At 38.2% G+C, this 19,122-nt stretch overlaps 1 protein-coding gene across 1 annotated transcript; it reads left to right on the forward strand.

Annotated features, from left to right (window-relative positions):
* Window positions 1–9,362: 9,362 nt before the first annotated feature.
* Window positions 9,363–19,122, forward strand: LOC139721586 (aminoacyl tRNA synthase complex-interacting multifunctional protein 1-like). Its single transcript, XM_071632917.1, has 7 exons — window positions 9,363–9,508; window positions 12,499–12,641; window positions 13,750–13,851; window positions 14,334–14,501; window positions 16,294–16,508; window positions 17,766–17,934; window positions 18,953–19,122. Coding segments are annotated over exons 1-7 (969 nt in total). The 5' UTR covers window positions 9,363–9,506.

The raw sequence follows: 19,122 nt of genomic DNA on the forward strand, positions 1-19,122 counted from the left end.
GTGAATGTGACGTATGTGTGTACACTTCTCCGTTTATTACAGCACTCCACCATCGCAAATTTAATCTCTTGCGAAATCGTTGGGAAGTCCTGATTTGCGAAAATTTACACTCGTGAAATATATGGCGTATACAGTATATTTCATTATATCGTATCATGTGTATGCACAACAGAGTAGATCAACCAAGGAGGTACTAGGCAAGGGCAATGTGGACCGATGTCTGCATGATACAATCAAACCTGTCTATTGCAGCCACCCCAGGGAGACAAAAAAGAGTGGCCTTTACAGACGCGTGGCCACTATACACAGGTTCTCACACATTTTATGCGTACCACATACATTTACATGTATTATTGTTGCTATACATTTTTAAGTACTTACTATACTGGTACATAGTACATGTATATTAGTATAAAGTAATCATATGTATCTGTATGAATAAGTTAATATCTTGTAGTGCATTGAATAGTGGCACTATTGATTTTATTATTACACTCTAGCTTGCGCAGAGCAAGCTAGCTTTTTACCCATGCATTACTGTGCCTGAATGCCAGACGAATAAGCGATGGGGGTCATTAAACTGTTTGCCATGCGTAAATTGTTCGCTCAGCTGCAGCTCCTAATATGTCTGTGGCTTTTACAGAGAGTTGATAATCTGCAGCAATCACAATTGGTGACCACTGGCCACCTTTAGACAGGTGGTCACTGTGCACATGGTCTTGAACATCACATTTTTTCCCTTCAGGAATTTTATAGTGGCTGCAAACTGCAGAATGGCTGCTATGGACAGGTGGTCCTTAAGGCAGGTTTGACTGTGTCATGCTTCGTTGGAGAAAGACAGAATTTCTGGTAGGAACCCATATTTGCCAACTGTCCGTATTTGATGTGGACATTCCCTATTTTTTGGCAATGGAAAGTGCCATCTTTTGACTTTTTGATTAATTTTTTTTAACATTTTTTTTTTCAAATTCTGTATGTAGTAATGTATAGGAAATGCAAGAATGTCCCTGTTTCTCAAGATAGTACTCCAAATTGTTCCTATTTCTTAGTTTTTAAGGTTGGCAAGTATGGGAACCTAGTAACTTGAATGAATATCATACACCGTCCTATTTTCTCATCATGTCTTCTGTGGAGAACTCACTTCTTCATGTGCCGCTGCTATTCCCACTTTTTTCCTCATTGGGTGATGGACCCATGTCTAGCACATATCTCTTTGAAGCCCTTCCTCTCTTCCCCCTCACATTTTGATCATATGACAACCCATCCTGAGAAAAGACTTTGGGTGCGTTTGAGCGCTCTCCTAAAGCGAACCATACTGTACCGAACCTGCGCCAGAGGAGCGCTCGAACACTGATAAAATGTACCGCACCGTACTGAACCAAGCCAAAAGTGGACCACTTCCCGATGTGCTCCAAAAGCGTACCAAAAGTTTGCATGTGAGAATGCGCATATCATGCACATACGTCACAATGCAAAGACATAATTCTCTTTGTTTTGGACAGCTGTAAGTAGTTCAAGCACCAGGTGAATTACCCTCTTGCTACAAAAATGCATGACCTTTTCTAAAAATAACTTAGGGAGGTATGCTTTCTCAACAGAGCTCTCGAACGCTTCAAATCTGGCACAGTTCGGTACGGTACGCTTTGGTTCAGTTCACTTTGGTTCGCTTTAGAGTGCTCGAACGCACCCTTTGAAGCACACTTCAACTTCCTTTTTAGTCTTTCTTCAACTTGTTACAGCCTATACATGCTTCACTGATCTATCACAAAAATGATAATGTGAATACTTTTTAGAAATATTACTTTATGTTTTAAAGCACTTCCGTCCACAAAATCATGAACAAGTGAAATTGAAATTGGCTCAACAACAATAAAATAATAATGATAAGAGTAATCAATAATTGTGCAGAAGCTTATAAATATTCATATGCCATTGAAGGTTAATCTAATGCAGTGCCAGCTCGCATTCAATGAATGCTTAACGTGTGTGAAATCAAACTACCGTATCAAAAAGTGTTTGGAACAACATTTAGCAATCATAGATGTAAGACTGCATTGATCTTGGTTAAATGGGAAAACAGCAGACACCATGAACATTGCATATTATGGAGACAAAAAAACAACAACATATGAGCATAGTCTTTCTAATTCTAGCAACATATATCTGATACATGCAATGTTTATTTTTCAGTATTAAAGGCAATTTAACGTTTGTACCTATGTGTCATGTCAAATGGATGACAATTGGGTCACATGAATGAATTTAAAGAAAGCCTTTTAGAATTTGATGCCAGTCGGTCGCCGTCACCGTCAATGAATTTGATGTAATACTTATTTGCTTATGACTATATGCTAAGGGGTGGGTGAAACTAAGGAAAGTATAGAGAGTGAGAGAAACAAATATATGAAAGTATTTAATACTTATTTGCTTATAACAAGATGCTAAGAGGTGAAAGACACTAAGAAAAGTATAGAAAGTGAGGGGAACTAATATATGAAAGTATATAATACTTATTTGCTTATGACAAGATGCTTAGAGGTGAAACAAACTAAGAAAAGTATAGAAAATGAGGGAAACTAGTGAATACAGTCAACCTTGCCTGAGTCAAATTTATGTGGACTGAAGAAAAATAGAGAAAATATGACTTAAGAGGGATTAAGCTCAAGAGAGTATAAAGAGAAGAGGACCTGAAAAGACCTTCGACTTTCAGGCGATAATATGACCGGTGCGAGGTCGACTTAAAAGGTTGACTGTACGTGACACAGAGTAATGCTTCTCAGTGAGTCATCATTTCAGAATTTGACTGTGTACATTGTGACTGCCTTTTATACTGCCATTTAATTGTGAATGTGAATTCATCTTACAGTGATTAAGGTCTTAATAGGTAATTACATATCCAAAAAGTGTAGATACTACTAATGCCCTTTTTCCATTTTTTTTCAATATCTGTATGAAATCACTATTGGTAAAGACTCTGATGAGTTATAGATTGCCATGAGCAAGCTGCTAATTTTCCAGCTTTTAAACGGCATTGAACAGATGCACTCCAGTGAACAATAGATTCAGGTTTTCATCTTAATTTTGGATTGATGGTTTCTGTGTGTGTGTGTGTGATTTTATTTTGTTTTGGTGTTTCAGGGGATCTTTAAAAAAAAAAGATGTCCCAAGTTTGGAATACTACAGTTGTTCTGCGAATGATTTAATCTATGCCTTATCTTCTTATCCCCTATGTGGAAGTAAGTAGTCAATGAAAAATATATTTTTTTTAATGTTGCACTGTATTTTGGAGAGAAATGAGACCATAATATGAGGCCACACATTCATCAGTTCAGAGACAGTAGACCAAGCTTCAATAGGCATAGGGCCTACTGTCCATTTGTTTGTTTGTTTAGTTGTTCATTTTTTATCTGATATCGATGTGCACTTAAATATTTTAGTGTACATGTATCATATCTGCAACAGAAGATGGAGTTTTTTTCTTTATTCCTTTATTCCTGCAAATATGGAATTTAATCTGGTGAATCTGATAATTAACTTCAGTTACAGAATTTTTCAGTACTGCTTGTGATACATTTTATTGTTGATATGGGAAAATAAAGTCACCTATTTTACATTAACAATGATAATAGCAGCATGACTGGTGAATTCATTTCAGTATACAATGTATTTCAAACTTTCAGGGCTGCACATCTGTTCTCTTAGAGTGCAATTCGTTGTGTTCTGTTTGGCTGTGATTAGGGGAAATTCATTCATATGTTACTTATTGGTACTACTACTACCAATAGATTGTTGTCATGATTGGGCTTATCTAAATGTACAGAACAACATACAATATTTTCAGATTAACCCTAAAAAGACTGGGCTATTTTGGTAGCTCGAAAGACGGGGGGGGCCTAAAGGGCCCCCCCCTTAAGATCTCGGCCGTGGATCGCGCGATCGCCGCGGAAATTTGCACAATGGTAGTGTGCAATGTAATCTACAAGATTGTATATTTAAATTTTCCAAAATAGTCTTCTTTTATTTTATTTTGATTAATTATGCTAATTTATGCGAGAAATCAGACTCTTTGATCTAAATCAGTAAATAAAGCTCCAAAAGTGCTCATTTTTGGTCTAATTATTCTTTGTGGCATTCTTAGCAAATGTACTTGAAAAAAAATTCGGTATCAAAAATAATTTCTTATTTATTTTATTGTTTTATGAATTTCTTATATTTCCTTGTTTTTTCGACCTTTTATTTTTGTTGTTTTTTTTACAAAATTTGTGACAGACACTTTTTGAAGCATAATACTCCTAAAACAAATGAATTTAGCCATTGAGAGTAAAAATAAGCATATTTATATGAACCATGTGAAAAAACTCAATTTGTATTGACTTTGTGCACAAAATCACATTTTTGAGCCATTTTTGGCCTCACGTGCATGTACAAAAAGTTATGTAACTTCAGAACTGTACACCCGGGCGTCACAAATTTGGTGTCAAAATGTGCGGGAAAAAAAAAAGTCATAGAGCATTACGGCGAGAGCATTGCGTGTTGCAGAGTAATCGCGCGAAATGTCGAGGGGGGCGGCCTTTTTAGCCCCCCCCCCCCTAGTCTTTTTAGGGTTAAAGCAGTAGTTATTTCGCCCTGATGGATTACTGCACAAACAAGTAGATGTGTAACCTTATGTCAGCATTTTCACAATACAGTATACCTCATTATTTTTTACTGATTTCAATCACTATTCATACACAACATTATTCAAATTCCATGTATAGTAACTGTGTCATTAACAAAACTTTCATACTCGCATTCATTATACATAATTTAAATTTAGATATTTATATTTGTATATTTATTTTTCAGTCTTATTAAAAAAGTGAACAGGGTTGTCATGTTCAGGGCCCAAGGGCCTGTTTTTCAAGTGAGCCCTGTTACAAATAGCAAATATTGCAAATAAAAATCACATGATACAACAGCAACAAAAAGAGAAAGTAATTGAACATGTACAAACAAACAAGATGTGATACCTGCATAAGTAAAAACTGATACACAAATAAAGAAAACAGTGGTAGGGAATGATCAAAATGCGAGGTCAAATAAATCATGTAACCAAAATATACAAAAACAAGGAGCAAGAACCAGAGTGAAACGGTAACCAGTAGAAAGTACACTAATTGCAATACATTGTATTGCAAATGCAATGTAGGTTCACACAGTGCTGCAGTGCAATACCAACAACAACAAAACAGACAAAAGTAAATGAAAAAAAAAATACATGTAGAAAGATAAAATATCCATTGCTTGAAGCTATACAGAGATGCCAAGTTTCTCACTCCTTCCCATATGGTTGGGAGTTTTTTCATTTTGGGATTAGAAATTCAGTGGCAGATCCAGGGATGGTGCACTGGGCACTACCCCTTTTATTTTTTGTTAAAACAAAACAAAAAAATTAAAAGAACAATGAAATGAAACCCAGAAGTAGCACCAAAAATTTTTCTTTGCCCCCCCCCCCCCCCTTTACGGAATTTCTGGATCAGCCCCAACTGTCCAAGTTGGTGCATACCTATAATACAGTTCTACTCGCATATTTCTCATCTACTTGTTAAGTATGGATAGTGGTCCTGAAAGACATATTTCAACTTTCAACTTTCAACTTTCAACTTTATTTTCACCTCCATCAAAATGAACAAAGAACTTTATGTACATTGCGTATACACGGGATATTTGTGATACAGAACAAAACTTGAAAAGGTACATAAGAAAATTATGAAAGTGAAAAGTAGATGTGATTACATCTTTGTTAAATACATAAAGCGTATAATACAAGTCAACTAAGGATGAGGATGGAAGTGGAGGGTCCCACTAAGAAGCAAAGCTTGTACGATATGGGACCCTCAGAAAAATACACAAAACATCAATATAAAACACAATAAACGAACCGATGTCAACTGACATCAAAATGATTGGTAAGAGGAAAAAGAGAGAAAAGGAAAGGAAAAAGAAGAGGAAAAAAAGAGAGGAAAAAAAGGGAGAAAAAAGAGGGAACTACAGCATGTGCCATCGTGGACGCAAGCAATCTGGATTTCATAATGTAAAATAAGTGATAAAATACAAGCTGGATTGAATGTAATGCAAAACATTTTTTATACGTAGTTATGTTGGTAAGAATGCAGGAGAAAAAAAAACACATCGTTATATTTAGAACACAGAGAGGGACATAGTTTAATAGGAGGACTTATGTAAAAAAAAAAAAAAATGATGACTTGACTGAGATGATAAAGGGAAACTAACTCTGTTGGATGTTGTAAAGTTTCAATAAAAATGGTTTTAATTTATTCTTAAAGGAATTCAGAGATTGAGCAGTAGTAATGTTACTGGGAAGTGAATTCCAGTACTTTGGCCCGTCGTAAATAAATGTGTTTTGAGCCAACAAAGTTCTCAGAAATGGCAAATGGAAATCATTTGATCGCCGTGTTGGATAATTATGAATGGATTGATTTCTTTGAAACATTGTTTCAAATATATTTGGGAGATTATTTTTATTATAATTATACATAAATTGTCCTAGATTAAACAAATACAAATCATTAATTTTCAATATTTTATGCTCATAAAATAGTGGGTCAGTATGGGACAAAAATGCAGTATGACATATAACACGGAGTGATTTCTTTTGCAATAAAAGTAATTTATCTAAGAATGTTTTATATGTATTTCCCCACGCGAGAATACCGTAACTTAAATGTGGCAATATTAAGGATGAATATAATACGAGCAGGGACGACAAAGGAAAACAAAACTTAAGCTTATTAATTATACCAATATTACGTGAAATAATTTTACATATACTGTCAATATGAAATTTCCAGGACAGCTTATTGTCAACTGTTACTCCAAGAAATTTTATATGGGAGACATTTTCGAGTGGAGTACCATCTAAAACAATATCAACAGGTAATGCCTCAGTAGAATTACTAAAGAGCATATATTTTGTTTTTTGAAGGTTAAGAGATAGCTTATTTGCTTTTATCCACTGGGCAACATTTTCTAATTCTAAATTTATTGTATTAACAAGGGTAAAAAGATTATTGTGTGAAAAAAAATAGATTTGAGTCGTCTGCAAAAAGAATAAAAGAAAGAACATCTGATGATCTACAAAAATCATTTATGTAAACAGTAAACAACAGTGGACCTAATAAACTTCCCTGTGGCACCCCACATTTGATATTTAATATTTGTGAATTACAACCATTTAAAGAAACATATTGTTTCCTGTTCATGAGGTAGCTCCTGAACCACTCCAAGGCCTTCCCACGCACTCCATAATGGTGTAATTTGTTAAGTAAGTAAGTAAGTAAGTAAAATATCATGATTGATGGTGTCGAAGGCCTTGGAGAAGTCCAGGAACAAACCTATCAAATGAGAAGATTTATCGATAGCATGTGCCACTTTTTCTATAAAACTCAATAATGCATGTGTGGTGCTATGTTTCTCCCTAAATCCAAATTGAGAATTCGTAAATATATGATTAAATTTAAAGAAATTAATAGTTCTTTTATAAATTATTTTTTCAAGAATTTTTGACAATGCACTTAACAAAGAAATTGGTCGGTAATTATTTACATCTAATTTGTCACCTTTTTTAAACAAGGGGATGACTTTTGCTATTTTCATACTTTCGGGGAAGGTGCCATTAAAAAGGGATAGATTAAATATATGAGCTAAGGGATCCGCAATTGACGATATTACCCCCTTTAAAAGAAAATTGCTGATGTCATCGTGTCCAGCACTTTTTTTGGAACTGAAATCAGAGACAATATTAATTATCTCCTGAGTGTATGTTGGATTAAAAAATATTGAACTAGAATTTGGGGGACCCAAAAATTCGGAAAAATGTTTTGTGGAGGGAGGAATATTACTTGCCAGGCTTTCCCCAATTGAAGAAAAATGGTTATTCAAAACATCACAAATTTGTTGAGAATCTTCAAGAATTTCACCATCAAATCTAATTTTTGTAATATTTGACTTAACATTTGATATATTCATGGCTTGCTTTAAAACTTTCCATGTATTTTGCATATCATGCCTGTAAAATTGTAACTGGTTAGTATAATATTTTTTCTTTTCTATTCGTATAATTTTCGTCAAAGTATTTTTGTAACTAGTGTATTTCAACTTTGATTGCTCAGTACGTTTCATTTTAAATCTGTAATATAAATTATTCTTTCTATTTATTGAACGCAGGAGCGATTTTGAAATCCATGGGAGCCTGGGTATTTTTTTGTAATTAGCTGATTTTTCTCTACGTTTTGGAATACAAATGTCCAAATGTTGGATAAAAATCTTCATAAAATATTCATAAGACAAATTAACATCATCTGTATCAAAGATACAGGACCAGTCTGCGGTGTCTAAGCTAGCACCTAGCCTGGCTATACTTTCATGAGTAATTCTTCGTTTAAATATATTGTTGTTTTTATTATTAACTGCTCCATTTAAAGAAAAACCAGTCGAGATGGGGAAATGATCGGTGATATCTGAGAGTACCACAAAAGAATCAGGAGGAGGAAGAATGTTACAAAAAATGTTATCAATTAAAGAAACAGATTCATTAACTATACGTGTGGGTTTAGATATTAAGGGTAAAAAAGAGGCAGACAAAAATGTTTCCAAAAAAACTTGCGACATATTATTCTGTTTTAACAAATCTATATTAAAATCACCCATTATAAAACATATTTTGAGCCAGCTTCTTAATGCTTTTGATGTGGCGCTATCGTATACAAATTTAATGCTGTAGATCATATCATCATCATCTAAACAAGTTCGGCATTTGTTTGAATATGAACGCTGAATTCCTTGAATTGTTACTTCGGGCAAGTTTATGTATTCTGTCGTTTTAAAAACAACAAGGGGGTGGGGATGTCTTTTGACCCTTGACCCTCTCCCCCCTCCCCCCCCCCAACTCTAACCCTTATCTTCACTCTAACCTTATCACTAACCAGTATTTAGCCAGGGGCAGTGGGTAATTGCCCTGATACAATTAACTGTATACTCCCGACCAACCACCTCCCCCCTCTCCCTAAAAAAAAATAAAAAATAAAAAATAAAAATTCGTTGTCTCTGATTTTATATACGATGTGCATACTCAGTATGCCTTAGCGCGTTGAGTGAAGACTAGCCCCTTTTTCCGCGGAGCTGACGCAATGCGTTGTACAACATACATGTGCCACTCGTCAGCTCGTGGGTGTGCATCTTGCCTGAGCCTCGCCTGTGCCAGCCATGCCATGCCTGCGGATCGGCGGGCGCGGGCGCGGGCGGCGGTGGTATGTACACGTACACGCCTAAACAACGTACTCATCGGCGTGTGTGGATGGAGAGCTGTGCATCAAGTCAAGGTCTCTGTCCTTTTCTTCTTAATCCAGGAAGACTTCTAAATACCAACCGACGTTATTGAACATCCATAAATACCGTGACTGGAAAACGGCCTGTAGCACAAGTCATCCAATTCGAGAAAAAGTCACATGTAAGTGTTTTTTAGACTCTTACATTTTGGCTCTGCTATCTGTTTACTGGGCAAGTCTGGGCCACTGGGGTCTGTGGGATAGCAAAGGTGTCAGGCAGACAAGGAGGCCCTGGCCTGGTATACAATATGGATTGCATAGTCTATAGATAGAGCATTATTTTCACATCACATCACATCACATCAGACATGGAAGTGCCCATGGAAGTATTGTATTCCAGTCTTGATAGAGAACATATGAAACCATTTTGTCAAGTCACTCAATCAAAAATTTATTATATTGGTTCAGGTCCAAACGAGACCTCTCTACTACTAGTCCAGTGGCAGTGGCAGCGGCAGTGCAGTGGCCAGTGCAGTACGTGCCCCTCAGTAGTAGTGGTGGTGTCCTTTAAATTATGGCAAGGCACTTTATCCCACACGGCCACCGAATTCAAAGACACTTTAATTATCTAACACAGCCTTGTTCTACTTATAGTATAAATTTACAGTTCATGCATACAAGTAAGTTCATGTAGAATGACCAGAATTTGGCCTCTAAACTTTTCTGCAATATTTTTCAACTAAAAGGTAAAATGATATACAAAATCATTCATAAATCATATCTGTCAACGAATGTTAAATTGAGATCTAATACAAACTTTTTTCATCGCAAATTGGTTTAATTTGATACATCATGGAATTTCAGAAAATCCAAAGATATGTTGCTGTGGCTATGGGCCTATTGGATGATAATGCACTTGTCAATGTAATGACGCACCCCACTACCCCCGGACATGGGTGCGTCATGGTCATTTTTTGACTGACCACACAGGGTTTTTGACGGACACCACAGTCACTTTTTTGACGGACAAAACGCTGCAAGTGACGAACACCACAGTCACTTTTTTGACGGACAACACGTTGAAAGTGACGCACACCTCGGTAACTTTTTTGACGGACATCCTCGGTACATTTGACGCACCCCCGTAAATACTGAAACGATTTTTGCATACGTTTTATTCAAGCAATTTCATTTTCTTTTGGTTCGTAAACATAATTTGTAAAAGTTTCGGCAAGTTTCCCTTACCATGGCCCTGTAAAAGCACCGTACCGTCATTCACCGTACATCACACTGCTGCTACGATATTCCGTACAGTAGTATGTATTCTGTGCATGCAATCCATACATGACAATCACATGTGTGCAGATGCGCTGTGTGTGCGCGGCCATTGCTAGTGCGGTGGATGCATACTGCTGCAGCGCAGGTACACACCACGCCACGGCATTCCCGCTCGAGTAACTAGTACAGGTACATACAGCCTAGTTGCTATACGTAGAGATTCGCACTAGCGTGGCACGTCTGGTCGGGCTATCCCGCGAGCAGAAAATGGCATGCGGCAGGCAGTTTTTCTGCTGCCGCTTCTTTTACTGTCAAAAATTCGCCTTTGTCAGCACAGAACATTAGACGCACATTGTATTGGAATGTAAACAAACTTTCTTCGATAGCAATGTGTGTTGGTGTTGCATCGCAATATGCAATAGGCACTAAGTGTTCGACAGTAAAGGTTGAACTAACATCGCTGAACAGTCCCTGGTTTGAGATTGAGTATGCATGATTTCATGGGTTTGTTGGAGGGAAAATGTAAGGAGAAAGGGTGGCTTTTAAATTATTTGCTTGCCAGATTCTGGCAAGCATTTTTCCCTCTTATTCCAAAACGCTTCCCGACTTTGATTTTCACTTGCCGCTGGAAAGCGCTCACTGTAATTTCACTCGCGGTACAGTGTACGTGTATCCGGGACTGGTACCGTGCAAAAATGCGTGCAGTTTTCCATAGCCAAGTGACGTACCATGACGCACCCCTCGGTTCGAAATAATGCGTGTTATTTTCCGTAGCCAAGTGACGTACCATGACGCACCCCTCGATCAAAAATTTGACGGACAAAGCTGATAAAATGACGAACACCTGGGTCACAAATTTGACGGACCAAACGAGGAAATGACGCACCCATGTCCGGGGGTAGTGGGGTGAGTCATTACATTGACAAGTGCATAACCGACTAGAATCCGTCTACTCCCCGACCAGCATATTGGCCGGGCGCTATGTGTGTTCAGGGCCGCTGAAAAATGCGCTGCAGCATACCTTGTTGGCGCAAGGTTGCATCGGGGACATTGCGGCGCCCGTCGGTGGATGAATTCTGACAAGATGGCACTTGCATTCAACCCCTCTGCATAAAAATTGCACCAGCATATAAGGAGATTTTGGGAATGTTGTTGCATTTTTGCGGATACCATCATACTCTGAGCTTGCGATATGCAAAAAGCCTTGCAACAGAATGGCACATTTCTCAATTTTTAGTGCTTTATTGGTGACCCTGATTTCTAACACTAGACAGCATTCCCGAACGCTTTCAAAAATTGGACCTGATTTTGCATTTTCGACGGTGAAATGTGGGAGTTTTGGTGGATAGGTGATTAAGGGAGCGTCCTGTTGCGAATGACGATGCCAGGTGTGAAATGTGATATGCCTGTGTTGTGACAATTGAGGATTCGCTGGCTTGTTATCAGTGGAAGGATTCTGGCAGGTAGACGAATACTGGTTGGCTTACTGTAATTTAAGTCTGTTTAAAGCCGCTGCTATGCTAGTTTGTTTTCCCATAGTCAGGCACTTCAGACATTACATATATGTACACTGTATCTTGGTGCATGCTGTTCACTTCTTCATGGCCTCTGCCAGTGCCTTTTTCTTCCAGTTTGATATTCACACTGCCCATGGTTCTACCTTCTGCTAGGTGCTTAGACCTCATGTGCATGCAGTGTGCCAATCCAACAACTCCAATCTGCCCCCTTTACTCAGCATTTGTCTATTAAGTGATCACTAACGAGTTGCAAAATGATAAATGTTTAAGAATATCTCATTATAGTGGAGCTAATGTGATTTCCATTTCACAAATGTTTGGCCCTAATATTTACTTCCTACCCCCACCCCGTCCCCAAACTGGTGATTATCATGCAGGTTTGTAGCTAGATTGTTGGCGACTCCTCGTGTAATGGCAGCATCCAGTGCAGTGATCCAGCGCCTTGAACAGCGGGCACAGCTGGCTGATGAAATCATCCTGAGGCTGCAGCAAGAAGTGCAGGCTCTGCGAAGGACTGTCGGTATGTTATTTAGTGCTGCCAAGCCCCCTGAATTTGTTTTTCCTTATTCCAGTTAATATTGCCCCTTCATGCACTGTATCACATTTCCTTTGCACTTGGTGAGTAATGTATGCATGACTGATTCATGGTCAACTGATCTTAGTCTTCTCTAGAAAGTGTATTTGTTTGCCAGTAAAGAAATCCGATCAACCCAGATTCAAAGGAAGGAGTGTGACAAACAAAATCCAAAACTGGATTGTCAAGTCAGTGAGAATAAAGCAAGAGATTTCATGTAGTGATTGTGTAGTCCTGGCCCACAATGAGAGTGTGCGTTACCATTCTGTCAATTACTTACCCTTCAGACATTGTACATGCTCGAGACGATATATTCTGTACAAAAGCTTCCTTACTTTCTAGTTGCATGATTCAATTGTGCCTCAGTTAGATCAGTATTTGCCTGGGTGCTTGCTTTCCAGTACATTAATGCCAGTCTAATTTTGTTGGCCTCAGCTTCAATGCCTAATAAAGGCAAGTGCATGTACATGTTTAATTCATAAATTGTCAAGCTGTTGTTACGGAAATATTGTTTTTCAACGCATAGAACAGGGTATCTTATGTAAGCATTATCACCCTGTTGCTACATTATATTTTTGTGATTACCCAATCAATATTTGTGCACGAAAATTGACTAAGAGAATGTGAGAGTAGTTTTTTACCCTTTTTTTTTTCTAAAGGGGAGGATGATTACTTGCATTCCTTTTTCTGACTTCAAAAAAAAATGTATCATATTACGCTAGTACATACCATACTGTTTACGCCATATATTTGGCAGGTCTAAATTTTTGCGAATCGGGACTTCCCGACGATTTTGCGAGTGGTGAAACTCGCGATCATGGAGTACTGAATTTTATAGAGAAATGTGCATACCAATATGTCATAATCATATCGAGATCAGAGTTAATTTTTTCGTGTGTCTTTAATTTCGCGAAATAGCAACTGACTCGCGAAAATAAAAACCTCGTGAAATATTCGGTGTATACAGTATATGATTTGTTGAGAGTAATCCATGTTGGTCTTTTCCATCTGTAGAGTGCTAATGTCATGGCGTGTCTTTGTGATTCTGTTTTAGCGAGCCGTGAAGAGCAACGACTTGTTCAAGAGAACGCTCGACTCAAGGAAGATGTTAAACAGCTGAAAGACCAACTCATTTCTGCCGAGATCAGAAACGGATGTGAGTAGACATCATTTAAAGACAGTATTCAAGAGCACTTGCCTAGTGACAGTTTCACAAAAGCATTTCCAGTCATAAATTTGTATTCCTTCCATCACTTGCCCTGTAGAATCTCAGTGATATCGTGAGAACTTGATCATTACATTGAGCTGTATGTCAAAATGTGAATATTTCAGCTGCAGTACTGTTGTGATATTGTTATTGTACATGTCAGAGCCTTGTGTCAGTATAGTCACTGTTCAAAATGATATTCACATAGCAATATATTCTTGTAAAATATCGTATTATGCACCTTCTGTGACCTGTTTGTTAGAGCTGTAGAGTGTGTCTTTTTGAAAGATTGTATTCTGTAGCTTATGAATTTACAACAGTGATACAACGAAAATATCTGTGAAAGGGACACACTTAACTCTGCGGCAGCATGTGTAAAATTGGTGGTTAATTCATATTATCATGCTGTTTCATTTTCTTGCGGTTTGCAGTGACGCAGGTGCCCCTGCCAAGCTCGGCACAGAAGCCTGCTGCGACTGTTCTGGCTTCACCCGCTCAACCTCCTGCTCAGCCTTCTGCTCCTGTGGTTGAGAGCAAATCAGAACCTACACCAGCAGCAGAGGGAAAGGGCAAAAAAGAAGGCAAAAAGCAGAAGAAAGGTAATGCATGCTGCCTAGGTCGTCCGTATGCATTAATTTTCTCTGTCCAAAATGCCATCAGTGAGTGGCATAATTTCTGAATTGTAGATTGTAAGTAAAATTGTAGATTTTAAATGTAATATCCTCATACTGTATTGTAGTGTGTTGGCTGTCTGGCTTTCTCTGAAGGCAACTAAGATGAGAACAGAACTAAATTCTAAAGTAGTGCATGTAGCAAGCTGATACACCTTTGAATGTTTACATAAATATATTTACAACTATGTCAGCACAGAATGATCATATTCATCTTTGTTAGAGTCAGAAAGTAGATTTCTTAAAAAGAAAATTAAGTGACTGACTGTTAGAAAGCATTAGAATATCATGTGGACTTGAGGTTGTACTGATCTTTTGCTGTTGTTTTACTGCTGCAAACTATTGTATTGTTTTGATAAAAGACCATCCCTTTAAGTAAATGTACAATTTGGAACTGTGATGTCATGGAATTAATGGGGATGGCTAGTAACTGATCAGTGGGAATCAGTGGGAATACTGGGGGATGATTGTTCCAATTCTTGTGGGATTCATTTAAGAGTACATTATATATCTATTGTTGTGTGAAAATTATTTGCTTCAGAACGGTCTCATATTCAAGTAATGTGCACTTTAACCCTATTCTAACTGGGGGGGGGGGGGGTCAATTTGACCCCCCCTCGACATTTCGCGCCGCGATTCCGCAACGCGCAAAGATTTTGCCGCGTCATTTCATGACTTTTTTTTTTTAAGTCTCCCGCATATTTTGAGACCAAATTTGCGATGTCCAGGTACACCGTTCTGAAGTTACGTAATGTTTTGCTTATGCATGTCAACCTGAAAATGGCTCAAATTCATGATATCGTGTGCAAATCCAATGCAAATTGTGTTTTTTGGTTAAATTGATATAAATTAGATTATTTCAACTTTTAACCATTGAAATTAATCAATTCTAATGTAGATAAGCTTGAAAAAGTGCCTGCAACAAATTTTGGCCAAAAAACAATAGAAAACAAAAGGTCAAAAAACAATGAAATACATAAGAAATTAAAACAATAGGAATCAAAAGAAACTAATTTTGATTGTGCTATTTTTTTACAAGAAAATTGTTCAATGTGTCTTGAGGAACTCTTACACAAAAATTAAGCAATCATTCAGTCTTTTTAATGGAGTTATAGGTGAAAATATGATTTCATGCATAAATTTGCATAATTAATTTACTAAAAATAGAAAATCAAAATTTTTCTTTTGTATGACCAGGTAATCTTGTAGTTGACATCCGGCTCTATGTTCAGGCAAAATTTTGCGGCGATCGCGTGATCGGCGGCCGAGATCTGAAGGGGGGGTCAAATTGACCCCCCCCCCCCCCCCCCAGTAAAAACTTGGTCTCAAATAGCCCATTTAGAATAGGGTTAATGCCCCGTCACTGTACAGGCATGCTAGCCTGGAAACATTAAACTACACATTACTTGAATATGAGACCATTCTGAAGCAAATAATTTTTACGCAACAATAGATATATAATGTACTCTTAAATGAATCCCACAAGAATTGGAACAATCATCCCCCAGCATTCCCACTGATTCCCACTGATCAGTTGATAGCCATCCCCTTTAAATCCAAGTCACGATTTTATGCTCATCTTAGACAGTGCAATTGCTCATCACCCAGTGTCAGTGACATGTTCTGTGTTTTTGAAGGAAGCTACAGATGTACATTTTGACAAGTATGAAAAGTAGGGACCATCAGTAAAGTTCCTCTCGTGCTTATGTATGTCCTCCAGAAAAACCAGCTAAGGAGCCCAAGAAGGATGGTAAGCAAGAAGCAGCTGCCAGCGACGATGTTGACTTCCGCAACCTTGACCTCCGCATTGGGAAGATCGTCAACGTGAAGAAGCACCCCGATGCAGATTCTTTGTATGTGGAAGAGGTCGAACTTGGGGAGGCACAACCGAGAACAGTGGTCTCAGGGCTGGTCAAGCACATTCCTATTGAACAGGTAGGACTATGATGTATAGACAGGACAACTTATGAAAATATGCTCTCTAGACATGCGGAACTAATCAGATCCCATTTGTATGTCTAAAATTATGGTTAATTTCTGATGTGCAATCCAGAGTGCATTTGTGCTAGTACTTGATATGACACAAGGTTTGTTTATCATGGCATGCTGCTTATTTTGTGCCACAGGAGGCCAGTTGTTGCTCAGCCAGTGCTCGATGACTTTTGAAGTTATTACCTATTTCATATTGCTCAGGGCTCAATATTGTTCCTCAATGAGCTTGGCTACAAGCACAGTGCACCATTGAGTTTCTTCATGGAACACTTCATAGGATTGAGAGCCAGTCATGCTGGAGAACCCCCCCAACCCCCCCCCCCCCCCCCCCCCCAAAAAAAAAAGAAGAAAAAAAAAAGAAAGAAAATAAGCATTAATGTGTTTTGAAAATGTGATGGCGCTAATTACAGGGTGTGTACAGTTTTGGTCGAGGTGAGGATTAAGCTTTTAACGTTTTGTGAGTATTAAAAAATCACTCTATGAGATGCCAAAGAGTATGCAATTCTAAGGGGTATCAAAAGTTTATTTGATGAAAATCTTTTTTTAGATGTCCGAGATATCCAAAAACAAGGTGAAACAAAGAGATCCTAATAAAAAGCGTGGCCTGTCGCCTTTTATTATTATCACTTTTTTGGATATCTCAGCCATTTGAAAACCAATTTTCATCATATAAACGTTGAATCCTTCATAAAATTACATGCTCTTTCATACTTCATAAGAGGTTTCTCATTATCTCACGTAGGAATGTTTAAAACGAATCCCCACCTCAACCACTCAGAAATAACCCTTTCTTTGAGGGTAAACACTCACATAAGTCAAGATTACGTTTACACTACACGCAATGCACATTCTGTACAGTCCACTGCAAAAATATCAAAATGTGTTTGTTTGACCTGACACTATGAAGTCACTATATGTTACTTTTGCCTTTTTGGTGAGAAGATGGATATGACAGTCACAATTAATCTGTCATGCTTAGCCAAACTTAAGAAGAGGTTTGGTGTATCTTACGTGACTTTCCCTCTGTAACAAGTTCTGTATAGGTGTTCAATATACATGGGCATTGCGAGACAAAGGAAATACATTTATAATTTATTGGGTGTGATGACAACATATGTTTTGATGTTGTTGCTTGTTTATGCATGCTTTACTCCATCTCCATAATTACTTACACTGTCTTGCTTCACCTGTAAATCACAGATGCAAGACCGGATGGTTGTTCTATGCTGTAACCTGAAGCCAGCCAAAATGCGTGGAATCCTCAGCCAGGCAATGGTCATGTGTGCCTCCTCTCCGGACAAGGTGGAGATTCTACAGCCACCCACAGGGGCTGTGCCAGGAGACAGAGTCGGCTGCGAGGGATTCGAATGTGAGTTTTCTCTTTTGGGAGCATTAAACCTGTATAGGTAGATGAATGTCGTGGTGATGAAGAGATGACAAACCCACATGGCCAACTGCTTTATAGAATAAGTGTGAGCAGTGCATTTTATTGTGATGAAAAACAGGACAGTTTCTGCACATGGCAAAAGTGACGTTTGGACCCCATTTGAAGTTGTTACTGTAATCAGTGGTAAAAGACAACTTTTCACTATGTGGACGCAAGAAAGGCAAATGGTACTGATACTTTGATTGCAATTCAACTCTCACTTGACGTAAGATCATCTGCTCAACACCAAAGTGTTCTGGAGGCGATATGTTTCAGGTTGTCCATCCCTTTATCTGTCCAGACATTCAACATTTTCTTTCGAATATTCATTCGTGGTAATTCACTTGTGAGCCTTCAAATATGAACAAACAGTTGTTGGAACAATATTTTAAGCTCATATGCATCAAAACTGCGTACACATGAAGGCAAATCACATATGCTCACTTGCAGAGGACTAGAAGCAGGAGATAAGTACTCATGCCCCAGTGACCATGCACTCTTGTGAAAGCCTGAGAGCTTACCAGCATATCAGGGCAATTACCCCCTAAATACTGGTTAGTGATAGGGTAAGAGTAAAGATGAGGGTTAGGTTGAGGGTGAGGTTTAGGGTTAGAGTTTGGGTTGGGGTTAGGATTAGGATAAGGGTTATGGTCAGGGTAAGGTCCAGGGCAATTGCCTAGGGTGTAATTGCCCTAGACCCCTTACTAGTACTTTTTTAGAAGTGATTATATCCATGTGTGGACAGTGGTTTAAAGTCTTTTTTTTTTGGGGGGGGGGTGGGGGATACTGCAGGAGGGGATGAAATTTGTTATGTTTTGTTTTCTGTTGTGTTGTGTTTTGAACACAGAATTTTGAAACTTTAATGTTCAGGCTACCATCCAGATCTTACTCTCCGACATGTGTGTGAATGTACATAGCATCTATAAGACAAAATTTTCATTGCTCTTGTTTTTCTTCACAGTGGGCGACTTCCCTTCTCAGATGAATCCCAAGAAGAAGATATTCGAACGAATCCAGCCGCATCTGTTGACCAATGATGACCTGCAGGCCACGTACAAAGGGGCACGCTGGCATGTAGAGGGCAAAGGTCACATCCTAGCTGCTACCATGAGCAAATCTGGCATTAAATAA

Source organism: Diadema antillarum, unplaced genomic scaffold (assembly GCF_040938485.1).
Source record: "Diadema antillarum isolate AM-2024a unplaced genomic scaffold, OU_Dant_1.0 scf00000146, whole genome shotgun sequence".
NCBI classification, from domain to species: domain Eukaryota; kingdom Metazoa; phylum Echinodermata; class Echinoidea; order Diadematoida; family Diadematidae; genus Diadema; species Diadema antillarum.

Coding starts and splice junctions, on each gene's coding strand:
- LOC139721586 (XM_071632917.1), top strand. Junction 12,642..13,749: donor GGCTCTGCGAAGGACTGTCG/GTATGTTATTTA, acceptor ATTCTGTTTTAG/CGAGCCGTGAAGAGCAACGA. Junction 16,509..17,765: donor AGCACATTCCTATTGAACAG/GTAGGACTATGA, acceptor TGTAAATCACAG/ATGCAAGACCGGATGGTTGT.